General features: G+C 38.5%; 1 protein-coding gene and 2 non-coding genes across 4 annotated transcripts; 1 reads left to right on the top strand and 2 right to left on the bottom strand.

The window, feature by feature from the left end:
* Positions 1-490: 490 nt before the first annotated feature.
* LOC133537320 (gastrula zinc finger protein XlCGF57.1-like) lies at positions 491-6,957 on the top strand. 2 transcript variants are annotated; one of them, XM_061878353.1, is made up of 3 exons: positions 491-753; positions 1,013-1,189; positions 4,346-6,957. In XM_061878353.1, exon 3 carries the CDS (start codon positions 4,396-4,398, stop codon positions 6,007-6,009), a length of 1,614 nt encoding a protein of 537 aa, XP_061734337.1. In that variant the 5' UTR covers positions 491-753; positions 1,013-1,189; positions 4,346-4,395; the 3' UTR covers positions 6,010-6,957. The 2 variants fall into 2 exon arrangements, with proteins under 2 accessions (XP_061734337.1, XP_061734336.1); XM_061878352.1 differs by lacking the exon at positions 1,013-1,189 and having other exon boundaries at positions 492-753.
* Positions 6,958-10,989: 4,032 nt separating this feature from the next.
* Positions 10,990-11,062, bottom strand: trnaf-gaa (transfer RNA phenylalanine (anticodon GAA)). The gene has a single exon. It is a non-coding gene; the product is annotated as a tRNA-Phe (tRNA).
* Positions 11,063-11,898: 836 nt separating this feature from the next.
* trnay-gua (transfer RNA tyrosine (anticodon GUA)) lies at positions 11,899-11,985 on the bottom strand. Its single transcript is given in 2 exon segments — positions 11,899-11,934; positions 11,949-11,985. It is a non-coding gene; the product is annotated as a tRNA-Tyr (tRNA).
* Positions 11,986-17,458: the final 5,473 nt, after the last annotated feature.

The following is a 17,458-nucleotide window of genomic DNA, read 5'->3' as shown; positions in this document are numbered from 1 at the left end:
ATTCCAGACTTAAATTACAAGACGTTCGTTTCTTTCTAGTAACAAATATTTAATGATGTTAAGCGTGACTGTAATATACAACAAAAAACAGTTAAAGTATTAAATAAGTCAATATAATTCTCATAGAGAACATATAAAATACACTCCTCAAGAAAAACGCTCGCATTTGCTACAAAGGCCTGCTAGCGGGCTAAAGCTAGCACGTTAGCTTCGAACAACATATGAGGTAAATAAGATAAATAATATGAAAATATATCATGTATATTACCTCATAAGCCGCGTGTACAAGAGAGGAGTGGAATATATTCTTCCTATTGTTACACCAGCAACTCTTTTTTGTCTTCTGTGGCCGGGCGAAGGAAGTGTGCAACACTCACTATTGTCCCAGTGAAACACGTGTTTGAAGGAAGTGTGCACCACTCACTATTGTCCCAGTGAAACACGTGCTGGGCCAACATTTGTTCCGCGGTTGAGAACACCTCGATGACGTCACACAGGAGGAAGCACAAAACAAGATGGCGTCTGGCGGAGAATACGTTGTTTTGGTTATTATGGTTTCTAGGTCTTAATTACAACGTACATGTGCACATGTGCGTCGTTTAACAGAGTAAACGTCGTTATTAATTGTTTGTATGCGGATACATTAGTCTGAGTGCACTTTGACGTGCTAGCCTAGCCTGCTGGTTAGCTTAGCTTGTTAGCTGCTAACAAAGAGAGGCGGAAGTGATCGACACATCAAAGCAGAGATCCAATGTAAGTGTAAAGTGTTTTTATTGTGTGAACATGTCTACGTTACAAATGATGTGAGTGTTGGTGACTCAGCGACTAACTGCTGCCGTTGAAGAAATATTTGTGATGTAAAAAAAAAAAAAAAACGACAACAGAATAAGAGGAGGAACTTTGTTCAACAAAAGAGGAGAAGGAGCGACAACATCAACTACTGGACGCTGTTTTCTAGAAACATCAAATTGTGTTACACATCCATCCATCTATCTTCTTCTGCTTATCTGAGGTCGGGTCGCGGGGCCAGCAGCCTAAGTAGGGAAGCCCAGCCTTTCCTTTCCCCAGCCACGTCATACAGCTCTTTCTAGGGGATCCCGAGGCGTTCCAAGGCCAGCCAGTTTCTAACATAATAGTGAGAGTCCAGTCCATAGTGGGGCCAGCCAGAGACCATCCCGAGCGCAGACAGGTCAGTAACGCAGAAATGTCCCCAACCGTTGCACAGTTGAGCGGTCCACCCCAGGTTCTGACTCTGGACAGATATACATATATATATATATATATATATATATATATATATATATATATATATATATATATATATATATATATATATAAAGATATACATATACATATATATATATATATATATATATATATATATACACAAAACCTTTCTACATATAAAGTGCAACATTTTCACGTATAAAGTGCAACATTAAACTGCTTCAAGTTGTTGCTCAGATTAAATACAATGACAAAACTTTACTTCTACATACAAAAAGTGCAACATTAAACAGTTTAAAGTCAACTCAGCCTCAGATTAACTTTTCTTCAGCCCTCCCCACCCTATAACCCTGATGACTTTCACTCAATTTTCATGTTTTCTGCCAGAAAAATCAGTTTATCCACATTGTCTGCAGAAAGAGCAAACCTGCTTGCAGTTACAATGTCCCCAACTGTGAAAAATACCCTTTCGCTGGACACGGAGGTAGCAGGTATGGCAAGGTAGTGCCTGGCTAACTTGGCAGTAAGAGGATAAATGGGCTCATTGTTTCTCCACCATAGAAGTGTGTCAAAATCTAGTTTTTAATGCAATATGGTCTTAAATCTGCTGCTGTAAAAACACCAACGGCATTTGTTATTGCTTTAGCCCTGCCTGAGTCGCAGAGTAGAAGCTGCTTGAATGCAGTGGGAGCTGCGTTTGTTCGTCTTTCTCTTCGTTGAAGCCATGTTATCCATTGTTGTATCGCACTGCGTAGCCCAAGTGTTCCCAAACGGGAGATCTTAACGAGGCAGGAGTGTCTTTCAGCTCTGGATTTTACACTTTGTAGTAGCCCGGTCATTGCTAGCATGCCGTGTGTTGTGCCTCAGTGTACATTGTTGACACAACGTGTGGTGCTCTACTTAATATGTCCGTGTGGAAACTTGTTCGATACACCACCGGACCGAACCCAAACCCCCGTACCGAAACGGTTCAATACAAATACACGTACCGTTACACCCTTAATACACACACATCTGAAGATTATAAAAAAATAAATATATTTGGTGGGCTAAACAAAATGACTCGGCGAACCAATGTTTGGTATGAGTGATATGACCTCAAATCTATATCCTAATAACAATATATGTCACGATACATCATTTGGTATATGATTGATGATAGAAGAATTTCAAAACTGTTTACAAAGGCTCTTAATTTGGCAGCTGACATATGCAGTAACATAGTGTGTCATTTCTAATTGTATTATTTTGTCAAAACAATTATTATTAATGTACTTGTTTATTTACTGTTAATATCTGGTTACTTTATTTGAGAAAATAATCCTGGGAATAATGTAATAATAGGGACGGCGTGGCACAGTGGGAGAGTGGCCGTGCGCAACTCGAGGGTCCCTGGTTCAATCCCCACCTAGTACTAACCTCGTCACGTCCATTGTGTCCTGAGCAAGACACTTCACCCTTGCTCCTGATGGGTGCTGGTTAGCACCTTGCATGGCAGCTCCTTCCATCAGTGTGTGAATGTGTGTGTGAATGGGTAAATGTGGAAGTAGTGTCAAAGCGCTTTGAGTACCTTGAAGGTAGAAAAGCGCTATATAAGTAAAACCCATTTATAGAGGTGTAACAGTACACAAAAATTTCGGTTCGGTACGTACCTCGGTTCAGAGGTCACGGTTCGGTTCATTTTCGGTACAGTAAGAAAAAAACAAAATATACATTTTTTAATTATTTATTTAACACATTTGCTAAATCTTCCACCAAAAATATTTTTCTTAGTGGAATATTTGATGTGAAGTATTGGGAAACTTGGATATAATTCATAATAAAATAGATTTTGATTCAATATTATGTTTTAAGCAATGACAGTTTGAAAGAAAAAAAACAGCTTAGTTTTATTAGTCAACGTTGCAACTTTTTCTAAATTACATTTAGCCTTTAAGCTCTTTTATTTCACTTTTGTTTATGTTTTTGTTTATTTTAATAGTATTTTTAGAATGTGCTGTGGGCCTTTAAAACATTAGCTGTGTACCGCAAATGGCCTCCAGGGCACACTTTTGACACCCCTGCTATAGATAATAAAAAATTAAATCTGATTAATCAAAGGATAAAAATCAGAGCCTGGCGACGCATGCGCGTTTATCATAACTCTCTCGCTCTCTCTGGCCCTCCCTCACGAATGCTGCTGCGTGCACCACTTTTTGTTTTGTTTTTAACCCCTTCTTAACCCTGAACGTACATTGAAAATACACGCAACCATAACTTAAAATGCCGGACATTCGAGGCATTTAAGAAACTCCACCTGGACATCTCCATAAAGAGGACATATCTCGTGAAAAGAGGAGGTGTGGTCAGTCTATCATATCCCAGTCGTTGCTAGCATGCCGTGTGTTGTTGTTTTTTTGATTGATTGAAACTTTTATTAGTAGATTGCACAGTACAGTACATATTCTGTACAACACCCGAATAAGTTTTTCAACTTGTTTAAGTCGGGGTCCACGTAAATCAATTCATGGTGCCTCGGTGTGCATTATTTACACAACGTGCGGCACTACTTATATGTCCGTGTCGGATCGGTTCACCTCCGAACCGAACCGAAACCTCCGTACCAAAACGGTTCAATACAAATACACGTACCGTTGCACCTCTACCCATTTATCATTATTTATCATTTAATATTTTACTGCATATTTCAGCAACTAAATTAGGAGCCTGTGTAGTCTGTTTTAAAATTGTTCTGTTAATATTTATATGTGAAATAATATATTACAAAATCCCTTTAAACTATGTTGTCTATCCATATGAAAAAGTTCTGTCCATGAATTGATTAACGTGGACCCCGACTTAAACAAGTTGAAAAACTTATTCGGGTGTTACCATTTAGTGGTCAATTGTACGGAATATGTACTGTGCTGTGCAATCTACTAATAAAAGTATCAATTAATCAATCAATCAATCAACCTGGTTTGTTTTTCTTTTCCTGTGAATAATGTTGTAAGAGCAGCGTTTTTCTGCGTCACTGAGATTTCAAGACAGTTCATACGATAACTTGTTTTTCCTAAGTGGATGTAAAAGTACTGAACGCATTGTGTGACTGAGCAGAGATGCTGTGTTTGTCTTGCAGACGTCTGTGAAGAACATCTTCACCCTCAGCAACAGAAGTGGAGCTTCAGGATGCAGACGGAGGAGCCACAGCCCTCCCACATTAAGAAGGAAGAGGAATACCTTCAGATCTCCCATTTTAAAAAGGAAGAGGAAAACCCACTAATCCCCCAGTTTAAAGAGGAAGCGGTGGATCCACAGAGCCCACACATTAAGGAAGAAGAGGAGGACCCACTGACCCCTCACAATAAAGAGGAAGAGGAAGAACACAGCATCAATCAGCAGGGAGAGCATCTTGAAGGACTGGAGGAGGTTGATGTCACCAAGATGCCAGTGACTGGTGTCCCTGTGAAGAGTGAAGGTGATGAGGTGAAAGGTGAAAGTGAGGAGAGGGGAGGGGGGGAGCCTCCAAGCAGCAGCTCAACACAACACATGACAACAGAAGCTGATGGAGACCACTGTGGAGGATCACAAGCAGACAAGCTCTTAGCTCCACTATCAGATAGTGAGGACACAACGTCACACTCTCCTGACACTGATGATGAAGACTCTAAAGATGATAAGACATGTCACACTGACAACACTCACTTCACATCTTCTCACTGTCACAAAACCTTTAAATACCATTGTCGTCTGAAAAGACACATGAGAACACACACTGGAGAAAAACCTTTTATCTGTTCAATATGTGGTAATGGTTTTACACAAAGTTGGAGTTTGAAATTGCACATGAGAATACACAGTGGTAAAAAACATTTTGTCTGTTCAACCTGTGGTAAAGGTTTTACACAAAGTACAGATGTGAAAATACACATGAGAACACACACTGGTGAAAAACCTTTTTCCTGTACAACCTGTGGTAAAGGTTTTACAGAAAGTCAAAATTTGAAAAGACACATGAGAACACACACTGGTGAAAAACCTTTTTCTTGCTCAGAATGTGGTAAATATTTTGTTCAAAGTAAACATTTGAAAGTACACATGAGAACACACACTGGTGAAAAACCTTTTTCTTGCTCAGAATGTGGTAAAGATTTTGTTCAAAGTAAACATTTGAAAGTACACATGAGAACACACACTGGTGAAAAACCTTTTTCCTGTACAACCTGTGGTAAAGGTTTTACAGAAAGTCAAAATTTGAAAAGACACATGAGAACACACACTGGTGAAAAACCTTTTTCTTGCTCAGAATGTGGTAAAGATTTTGTTCAAAGTAAACATTTGAAAGTACACATGAGAACACACACTGGTGAAAAACCTTTTTCTTGCTCAGAATGTGGTAAAGGTTTTGTACAAAGTCCCCTTTTAAAAGTACACATGAGAACACACACTGGTGAAAAACCTTTTGTCTGTTCAATCTGTGGTAAAGGTTTTACAGAAAGTCAATGGTTGAAAGTGCACATGAGAACACACACTGGTGAAAAACCGTTTTCCCGGTCAATCTGTGGTAAAGGTTTTACAGAAAACTGGTGTTTGAAAGTACACACTAGAACACACACTGGAGAGAAGTCCCATTCCTGTTCAATCTGTAACAGAAGCTTTTGTGAAGGATCAAACCTTTTAGTACACATGAGAAGACACCCAGGAGAGAAAGTGTTGAGTTGCAGTGTGTGTGGTGAAAGATTGTCTTCTAAGTACCAGTGTAAGAAACACAAGTGTGCTGGTGAGAACAGCAGCAGCAAATGAAACCGCAGGATTTGAAATAAACTGTCCAGACTTTCATTTTGACTTTCTAACAACACCAGCACATATAACATGTGTGACATTGTTGTTTGTCTAACAATCTGTTTAATATGCTTCCACATTTATAGATTAGATATTTTATATGAATGATTTTATCAGTCAAGTACATTCATTAATATGCACCATTGTGTACTTTTATTAAAAAATGGACAGAACAATTTGAGTAGATTAGATAGTAAACAGTACAATACATATTTTACATGCAATAAACATTTTGTGTGCATGTATACACACACACACACACACACACACACACATATATATATATATATATATATATATATATTTATATATATATAATTATATATATCCTGTATATTCATCATACAATTTTATATGAAATATTGTATTTGTAATTGTTAATAATCCCATAGATTATCACCTTTATATGATATACATATGTACTGGTTCACATCTGAAACATCTTCTGGACCACTTCAGGAAGCATATTATTATTTACTTTATACATCATTTAAACAGTTGTCTTTCATACAATTTTAAAATGTGTCTTTTTAAACCATTTGTTGGGTCTCTACAATCATTTTTATTCATTATCGTCATTACTCTGTATTATGATGATTGTGTTGTGATTGTTTTATATGTATGTCCCCAGACCTTTATGCAGTATAAAAGTGAGAGAAAATGGCAGAATTTTTTTTTTGTGAAATGATGGTTTTGTTTTTACAAACTTACATTTGTGGATGTATTATATATATTGTGTTTTAAACATTTGTTTTACTGTTTTTTATGTTCTTTTTTAACATCCCCAAAACAACATCAATATCAGTCAAAGTTTGGAGTGTCAGACAAAAGCCAATATTGTACATCATCCCACAGAGATTTACTTTGCATACATTCTTAAAATAAACTGTTTATTGTGTTTCCCAATCACAGATCGAACAAGTGTTGTCTTCAATTGCAAAACAACATCCAAAATATTACTTTAAGTGGTCAATTCCGTCTTTTTTTTTCTTAAATTAAGTCTTTTGCCTTAGAAAGAATGGAACATTTTAAGTTATGAGTTTTTTTCTTGTTCCAGGTTGTACTTAATGAAATCTTCAAATAATAAACTATTTTTTATCAGTCAATAAGTACATCAGTGACCAAATGCCTTTTTCAAACCATTGCTGTTCAGAGATGGATTTGTTTCTCATTTTAATATAAGAACAATTCCATAGTGGAGTGTTGTGTGTGATGAAGTTGTGTTTGTAAATTAGTTTCCAATACAACAACACTTGCTGGTAGGGATGGGTACTGTTCACATTTCAACTGATTCGGAACACATTCCACTACCTCCAAATCAATACCAAGCCTCAACAGTACGACTTTTTGGTACTTTTGTGTGTGTTAATCATTTTGATTGTGATAAATTTATATTGCAAAGTTTAAAAATAAGATTATTATTGATAATTGCGGTCCTTTCGTTACCCTTTGTTTTTTTGTTTTTTTTGTTTTCATATCATCATTTACATGTAGCTTTATTTACATTTGCAAGTCCAGTACGCTAAATGGCTGTAGTGTAAATTCATAATGTTTTTTGTTGCGCCCAAAAAAGTGTTAATACTGTATATATTGGATTTATTATGCACCAGCTGTCTGATACTAACATTCATCTTAGTTATAGTTTTAATTAACTCATTTGGTGGGTGTTAACGTCATGAGAAATTGCTAATGCTAATCAGTAGCATGTCAATAGCAAAGCCAATGTATATTAGCATCAAGCTAACATAACTTTTATAGCGTTTTTTGAGTCCATTTCTTTGTTGGCATTGACAATTGTAACATTTATCTAAAGGTAGTTTGACTCAGACTGCTCTCAGTGCTGCTGGAGTGATCTCCAAATGCCAAACAGAGGTCAAATGAGTTCCAAGTTGGATATTCAACAGACATTCAACATCCAGCCAGGCTGACTGTTTGAAAACTCATGCCACGTCTGTCAGTCCCTGCTGACAAGTGCTTTAGTTTAAGGGACCGTCAATAAAGTACTTGTCATTGGCTCACTAAGAACATTTCAATTGTCAGTAGCTTCAGTCATGTGACCGAGAACCTCAAACCTACTTTCATATTGTTTGTTCATCACTGCTGTAGTCGGCTCATGCCTTGAATTGTCCAGTTTTAAGGGATAAACAGTAGAAAATGGATGGATGGAAGCATGTTTAGTGACAGAGTGGAAACTGTCAAACCTCAAGCCCACCAAGTGCTTGAACCCAAAGCAGTTTTGGGAGAAAAGTTTACTGGTCAGATGAGACTTTGCCTCACCTCCAATCAAGAGTGAAAAGGCTGATCTTTGTACACAAGCAGCTTTTCCAACAAGACAACAATATTAAACACACATAAAAACTGTTTTCAAAGGGTTTCAGGCAGGTTTCTGGAATGTCCGTTCCAGAGACTGGACCTTAACCCTGCTAAACATTTGAGAACATTGCTTTGAACTGGCTCTGTTTCAAGAAAGCAACACATTTCAATCAAATCTACCAGTATTTCCAAGAACGGGGTCAAATATGCAAGTAAAATGTTGCCAGAAGCATCTTGCTTCATTTTTATTTATTTTTACGTGTTGTGAAGAAACCCTTAATTGTTCCGTCGTAAGAACATCAGACTTTCATTCTGACTTCCAGGATTCAAGTCAATGATTTTTATGGACAGAATTTCGAGGCACAGTCAGGGCGTTGAGGGGATCGGGTTTGGTGACTGCAGGATTAGGTTCCTGCTTTTTGCAGATGATGTGGTCCTGAGGGCTTCATCTGGCCAGGATCTTCAGCTCTCACTGGATCGGTTCGCAGCCGAATGTGAAGCGACTGGGATGAGACTCAGCACCTCCAAGTCTGAGTCCATGGTTCTTGCCCGGAAAAGGGTGGAGTGCCATCTGCGGGTTGGGGAGGAGACCCTGCCCCAAGTGGAGGAGTTCAAGTACCTCGGAGTCTTGTTCACGGACATGATGTTTAATGTGAAATGGTATGAAATTGTCTGATGTATTATGTTGTAAGTATGTTCAATGAAATAAACACAAGAAAGAAATAAAAGAAAGAAAGTATAGATCGACTGACTGAGTTTATAATACAATTTTACCAAGTGATAAAGTAACAGCACAAAGCACACATCAGTCATATTAAATGATGCATCAAGGACAATACTGTAATGACATCAAATAGATATTCTTAATTTCACCAGAGTACCTGGTTGGTTTCACATCTTGTTCAACCACTTACCAGAGGGAACAAGATACCTCTTTTTTCAAAAATCATCATCAAAAAAGTATAGCTTGAAGAAAGGCTAAAGTGCCATGACACGGAGTCGAACTGGGATTGCAGCTGCCACAACACAGAGTACTAACCACTATACCATCACGGCTGTAACAAACCATCCAGACTGAGAATGTGTTTGCTTCCCTGTTCATGTTCATAGACAGAATAGTCACATCTACTTTGAATGCTAGTGACCAAGCCCCAACAATTTTTTACTCTAACAAGAGGAAGGCGTGCTCAGGTAAGATTTGTTTTGTTTCACCTTTTTCCTCACCCACTTTGTTCTGATTGAATGTCCCGAGTATACCAACAGATACAACGTCCAGTTATCTATTCACAATGATAACAAGACAAAAAATGCATGTTCCAGTTAGTAGGTATTTATTTTAAATGGAGAAAAACACTCTCAAAGAAACAGCACTGAATTTTGTTTCAGTTCAATTAACGAAAACCAATGAGCTACCCAGGAGTTGAACCATGAATATTCTGCTTCGTAGTCAGACGTGTTATCCATTGCACCACTAGCCCTATGTGAAGAAATGTTTTACTGTAGTACAAGTTGTATATCGTAAACATCTTAGGCCAAAGGAACACACAGTTTACATGAGGCTTACTACCAAAACAGGGCTTTACTGACTGCTTATGTTGGACTTTAAAATCTAGTGACCTTCTATTTGTTGCAGCCTGGGCCTTCACCAGCTCTACCTGTTGCAGCTAACCTCCACTAAAAATTAAAGCAAAATGCTTCTGGCAATATTTTGGGGAGCATCCAAGTTAAATGCAGCTCAGAGTTGGCAACTTTGGGAGAGGAGCTTCTTTTTTGGTCAAAACCTTCTTTGTTGATGACGATGTAAAACTGGCCTATCTGTCAAAAATGAGCTTTGGGTTCAAGCACTTGGGGAGCTTGAACTTTGACAGTTCCCAGCTTGTCACTGAACATGCTGACTAATTCACTTTCACCTGAGATTGCCAATATGGATGTTATCTCAGATGTTGGACATATCAGCACATCAAAGGTCCTGGGTAGCTCAGTCGGCAGAGCATCAGACTTTTAATCTGAGGGTTCAAGTGGCTGATGCTGACCTCCATACATTTCTCAAAAAATGTCCCTTTGCCCCCCTGCAGCAGTCTTTCGAATCTATTTTTAATTTAAATAGTTTTCAAAAATGATTGTTTTTTCTCTATTTCATTTGAAAAACTGAAATTCAAAAACATCCCTCACATCCACTTTAGTTCAGGTGGGAGAGCGTTAATGTGATCATCTGAAGGTTTAACCACAATACCTAAAACACAAATTGTTAGACAGTGTATCTGTATGAAAAAGTTGTGGTTAATATTTTGCTGTAGGTGTGTTGGATGCACCTTCACCTCACACTGAGCTCAGCTTTATTACTCTCAGTTTCAAGTTATACAGTCCAAGACAAACCCTCAAGACAACAAATTTGTGTTTGAAACAGCCCGATGTAAGGCTCAGTTAAAGACCAAACATTGGCTTAAGGAACGATACACCGTTAAACCACGTAACAGTTGTCCAAATTAAAAAGAGAGGAAAGGTGTGTAACTACTGATACTAGGATTCCACCAGCAAGGCTGGCAGGTCAGGGAGACCATTTCAGTATTGTAAGAGCCACAGAAGGATTATTAGTAAAACGAATTGATTTGGAAACTCACCGAGTTGTGCTGAAACCCAGGATTGAACCAGGGACCTTCAGAACTTCAGTCTGACGCTCTCCCAACTGAGCTATTTCAGCTACGAAACATTTTCTTGGGTTTACATATTCAAATGTAACCAAGGTCTGCCCTATTGGTGACTTTTGAGGGGTGGAAGGAGGTCTTTCCAAGGGGTCTCAAAGTCTAGTATTGGTCAGCAGAACAGGTAATTGAATCCCGGAAGCTCAAAAAGAATGTCTTACGCTCCATGACTGAGCATGTCAGGGTCTCTAAAAAATGTACCAAAATGCTTCTGAAGAATGTTTTATTACCGAGAATGTTATGATTATTGCAAACATTTGGCAGATTTTTCAGAAATGTTCAAAAGTTCTTAGCAGGCTAATAATTAATTCTTCAAGTGTAGATGAACCTTGCTTAGAAGAAAGATAGTTTAAACGGTATAAGAACAGATACAACTACCGGTTATACATTCGCAATAATAAAGAGAAAACAAACACATGTTTCAGTTAGTAGATTTAAAAAAAAAAAAAAAAAAAAAGCAAAATAAACTCCCCCTAAAATTGTACAGAATACTGTTTCAGTTGAGTTAACAAACAACAGCACGCTGGCTAGGAGTTGAACCTAGAATCTTCTAGTCCGTAGTGAGACACATAATCCATTGCATCACTATCCCTACAGAAAGAAACATCTTACTGTAAGACAGGTTGTGTTTCGTAAATATCTTACGCCAAAACAACACACAGTTTACATCCTCAGGATGTAAGACATTATTTGGATTCTTATTTGAACCACATCACACAGAAATGTAATGTATGAATGAGTGAGAATGAGGGAGGGATGTTTTGGGTTGGTGCACTAATTGTAAGTGTATCTTGTGTTGTTTATCTTGATTTAATCATTTTAAAAAAAAGAGTAATCCTTCGAGCCGGATTTGAACCAGCGACCTAAGGATTCCAGCATGAGCAACTACAGTCCTCCGCTCTACCAACTGAGCTATCGAAGGTTAGTATCACCACATACTTACTCTGATGTTTGAGTCACTTTAGTAGCAAAGTTGACTTAGTTGACCTAAGTTGACTTAGTTGACCTAAATCACAAGTGTCTCAAAGGGCTGCACAAGCCCCAACAACGTCTTTGGCTCAGATCCCAAATCAGGGCAAGAAAAAACTCAACCCAATGGGATGACAATGAGAAACCTTGGAGGGGACCGCAGATGTAATTAAAAATATACCAAAATGAGGCCACGTCATTGAAGAATGTTTTACTACCATGAATGTTAGGAATATTGCATACAATTAAACTTCATTTAACCTGCCTGAAACCCTTTGAAACCATCCTGTTTAAATACCCTGTTGTGTACCTTGTTCATTTCGCTGTCAATTGGACTTCAACAAAAGTAGCTGACTATTTGTATGGCGTCACATTAGTGCCAAAAATCCAAGCGCATAAAAACTGTTATCGCGTGCTGATTCTCCACTTCGTGCGCGCGGTGCATTTTCGTTTTGGCACTTTGGGCGCGGGTATGCTTAGACGGCCCCTCCTTTCTGATTGGTCAGGCGAAAAAAGCTGAGCGTCAATCTGAAGTATAGCAGGGCGGGTCATGGTCAATATGTATCAAGATAATACAGCTCCTGTCGACAAACACATTCTAAATCATCCAAATTTAGTGGAGTTGTGGAAAATGTCAATTGAATTTGATCTAAAAGTCTTTGAAGAAGGTAATGTCTCATCTGTTGAGAGAACATCACATAGTTAATGTGATTAATTTATTAATTTTCTTTCCTCTATCTACTTGAAGTTTACACCAGAGTCTACCCGAACCCACTTATCTATGCCTACTTCATATCAGGACCACATGATTAGCATTCTGTGGGTTCTTCCGAGGATGTCGTAGTCGTAGTGGTTTGTACAGTCCTTTGAGACATTTGTGATTTAGGGCTATATAAATAAACATTGATTGATATGGGCCTAATTATTCATGTTATGATTGCAATGACTATTTTAGTAGAATAATGAATGACAGGCTATCACTACAATTAATGAATATGGTTTTAATATTACTATAAAAAGTATTTACGTTTCTGCAAACAACTCAAATTATGGAACATGAGATATCAGCCCAGATCAGTACGGATGGCAGAGTTTAAAATATGTATTTAAAAAACAACCAAAAAAGCTAGCTCCCTACATTAGGCAAATTAATGAATGATATGATATGAATAAACACTCCATGTTTCTTCATTTTACCTCGGACTGCTGGTCCCCATCATTTTATTGGTGTCAATGGTACATGTACTATTTAAATATACAATACTCTGACATTTATAACAAATCGAACTGTTTGGAAATGAGTTGAAGTGGAGAATCAGCGCGGGACAACAGTTTTTATGTGCTTGGATTTTTGGCACTAATGTGACGCCATACATGTACTATTTAAATAACCATAACTTTCTCAATTTTCAACTAATTTCCAAACGGTTCGATTTGTTATAAATGTCTGAGTATCGTATGTATGTGTATAATTAAATAGTACATGTATCATTGACATCAATAAAATGATGGGGACCAGCAGTCCGAGGTAAGATGGAGAAACATGGAGTGTTTATTCATATCTATGATGAAAGGTCCATGGCAGTTCCCTGGGATTAAAAAGAAAGGAAATCAGGTTTTCATGGCTGAACAAGTAAGTCTTTAATACAATTATCTCTCAGATTGAATTTGCCTAATGTATGGAGCTAGCTTTTTTTGTTGTTTTTTTAAATACATATTTTTAACTCTGCCATCTATACTGATCTGGGCTGATATCTCATTTTCCATAGTTTGAGTTGTTTGCAGAAACGTAAATACTTTTTATAGTAATATTAAAACCATATTACTTAGTTGTAGTGATAACCTGTCATTCATTATTCTACTAAAATAGTCATTGCAATCATAACATCAATAATTAGGCCCATATGCTAATCATGTGGTCCTGATATGAAGTACGCATAGATAAGTGGCTTCAGGTAGACTCTGGTGTAAACTTAAAGTAGAGGAAAGAAAATTAATAGTCCCCCATTGTGGCATACATTCAATATTTACATATACAAATATTAAATGAATAACAATATTTTTTTAAACAGACAAGTGAGGAAAGAAAACACATTTGAAAATATAATTTCCATCATTGACTGACATGTGTGGACTGATTGTATGAAAAGAGAGATATTGATCTTGACTCTTCATTAACTATGTGATGTTCTCTCAACAGATGAGACATTACCTTCTTTAAAGACTTTTAGATCAAATTCAATTGGCATTTTCCACAACTCCACTAATTTGGACTTTTAGAATGTGTTTGTCGACAGGAGCTGTATCATCTTGATACATATTGACCATGACCCGCCCTGCTATACGTCTGATTGGCCTGCAGCTATTTTCGCCTGACCAATCAGAAAGGAGGGGCGGTCTAAACATAATCGCCCCCAAAGTGCCAAAACCAAGACGGCGCACAAAGACACCGGGCGCAAGCAAAAAGGACGCCACGCGCGCGCACAAAGGCACCAGACGCGCGCAAATGGGTGTCGCGCGCGTGTACGAAGTGGAGAATCAGCGCGCGATAACAGTTTTTATGCGCTTGGATTTTTGGCACTAATGTGACGCCATAGATTTCTCAACTGACCATTAAACTTGTGTCCCCAAGGCATTTGGCTCCAACTTCGGGAGAGTAGCTTCTTTTTTGGTCAAAACCTTCTTACTTGATGAGGATGTAAAAGTGTCTTAATTGTCATTAATGAGGTTTGTGTTCAAGCAATTGGTGAGTTGAGCTTTGACAGTTCCCAGCTTGTCACTGAACATCCTAACTAATTCATGTCCACCTGAGGTTGCCAATATGGCTGTTCTCTTAGATGTTGGGCACCCTCACGTCACACTGAGCCCCGCTTTACTACTCTCACTTTCAACTCATACATGTTTGTTTACTTTGGACTGTAAGTGTGTTGGATGCACCCTCACGTCACACTGAGCCCCGCTTTACTACTCTCACTTTCAACTCATACATGTTTGTTTACTTTGGACTGTAAGTGTGTTGGATGCACCCTCACGTCACACTGAGCCCCGCTTTACTACTCTCACTTTCAACTCATACATGTTTGTTTACTTTGGACTGTAAGTGTGTTGGATGCACCCTCACGTCACACTGAGCCCAGCTTTACTACTCTCACTTTCAACTCATACATGTTTGTTTACTTTGGACTGTAAGTGTGTTGGATGCACCCTCACGTCACACTGAGCCCCGCTTTACTACTCTCACTTTCAACTCATACATGTTTGTTTACTTTGGACTGTAAGTGTGTTGGATGCACCCTCACGTCACACTGAGCCCCGCTTTACTACTCTCACTTTCAACTCATACATGTTTGTTTACTTTGGACTGTAAGTGTGTTGGATGCACCCTCACGTCACACTGAGCCCCGCTTTACTACTCTCACTTTCAACTCATACATGTTTGTTTACTTTGGACTGTAAGTGTGTTGGATGCACCCTCACGTCACACTGAGCCCCGCTTTACTACTCTCACTTTCAACTCATACATGTTTGTTTACTTTGGACTGTAAGTGTGTTGGATGCACCCTCACGTCACACTGAGCCCCGCTTTACTACTCTCACTTTCAACTCATACATGTTTGTTTACTTTGGACTGTAAGTGTGTTGGATGCACCCTCACGTCACACTGAGCCCAGCTTTACTACTCTCACTTTCAACTCATACATGTTTGTTTACTTTGGACTGTAAGTGTGTTGGATGCACCCTCACGTCACACTGAGCCCCGCTTTACTACTCTCACTTTCAACTCATACATGTTTGTTTACTTTGGACTGTAAGTGTGTTGGATGCACCCTCACGTCACACTGAGCCCAGCTTTACTACTCTCACTTTCAACTCATACATGTTTGTTTACTTTGGACTGTAAGTGTGTTGGATGCACCCTCACGTCACACTGAGCCCCGCTTTACTACTCTCACTTTCAACTCATACATGTTTGTTTACTTTGGACCGGCTTTGAGATTGATAGCAAGGTTTGCAGTATCACCAACAGTGACCCACGTGCCATCAAGGCACTTCAGTGCTAGCAGTGGCGTAAACGTCCAAAGAGTTGGAGAGGCTGAGAAAAAGAGCACCTTGCTCATTGCAGAAAGGTCCTGTCAAGCAGCTTGTCACATTTAACAATCTGATGTTGAGGTTATTTGCTCAGTTTACGGCCAGACTACACTGAGCATGCCGGATCTGGTCAGCTCTGAGAATGTAAGCCCGGTCAGGCCTGGTTAGTATTTGGATGGGAGAGTGAGCGGGAATACCATGTGCTTTACGCCTTTGGCAATGCACCCTTTTGCTTTTCTTACAACGCTTACAGGAACTTGCCATACTTGTCAATACAGCTACATATTGCTCGTCCAAACAAAACCTTGCTCTTCTGACAGAAAAACATGATACAACCTGCCTCTCATGTGATTCTACCATGTTGGCAAAATACAAACACACAATATATTGACATATATAACACATAAAACATGGAATTAGAAGTGAACAGTACCCATCCCTACCAGCAAGTGTTGTTGTACTGGAAACTAATTTACAAACACAACTTCATCACACACAATACTCCACTGTGGAATTGTTCTTATATTAAAATGAGAAACAAATCCATCTTTGTACAGCAATGGTTTGAAAAAGGCATTTGGTCGCTGATGCACTTATTGACTGATAAAATATTTTATTACTTGAATGTTTCATTAAGTACGACCTGCAAACAGACAAAATATTTTAAGCAATTATAAAGGCTTTTGTTCAAAATATTGTGATTCCTGTAAATCTTTTTTTTTTTACTTCTTTACTATTTCTTCTTTACTGTATTTTCTCTGGAACAAAAAAAAAAGAAAATACCCATAATTTGAAAGTTTCCATTCTTCCAAACGCCAAAGGGTTAATTTAAGAAAAAAAGCCCCGGATTGATAACTTTAAATAATTTTTAAGATGTTGTTTTGCAATTGAAGACAACACTTGTTCGTTCTGCGATAGGGAAACAAAATAAACACTATATTTTATGAATGAAATGAATGAATGAAATCCCTGTGAGACGATGTACAATATCGGCTTTTCCCTGACATTCCAAACTTTGATTGATATTAATATTGTTTTGGGGATGTTGAAAAAGAAAAAAAAAAAATGTCTAAAACACAATAAGGGATCTTTCTGTGTGGAGTTTGCATGTTCTCCCCGTGACTGCGTGGGTTCCCTCCGGGTACTCCGGCTTCCTCCCACCTCCAAAGACATGCACCTGGGGATAGGCCCCTCCCACCTCCAAAGACATGCACCTGGGGATAGGCCCCTCCCACCCCCAAAGACATACACCTGGGGATAGGTTGATTGGCAACACTAAATGGTCCCTAATGTGTGAATGTGAGTGTGAATGTTGTTTGTCTATCTGTGTTGGCCCT

This window comes from Nerophis ophidion, linkage group LG18, assembly GCF_033978795.1.
Source record: "Nerophis ophidion isolate RoL-2023_Sa linkage group LG18, RoL_Noph_v1.0, whole genome shotgun sequence".
NCBI lineage: Eukaryota > Metazoa > Chordata > Actinopteri > Syngnathiformes > Syngnathidae > Nerophis > Nerophis ophidion.
The sequence above is the reverse complement of the archived record's forward strand: the minus strand, read 5'-3'. Positions and strand labels throughout refer to the sequence as shown.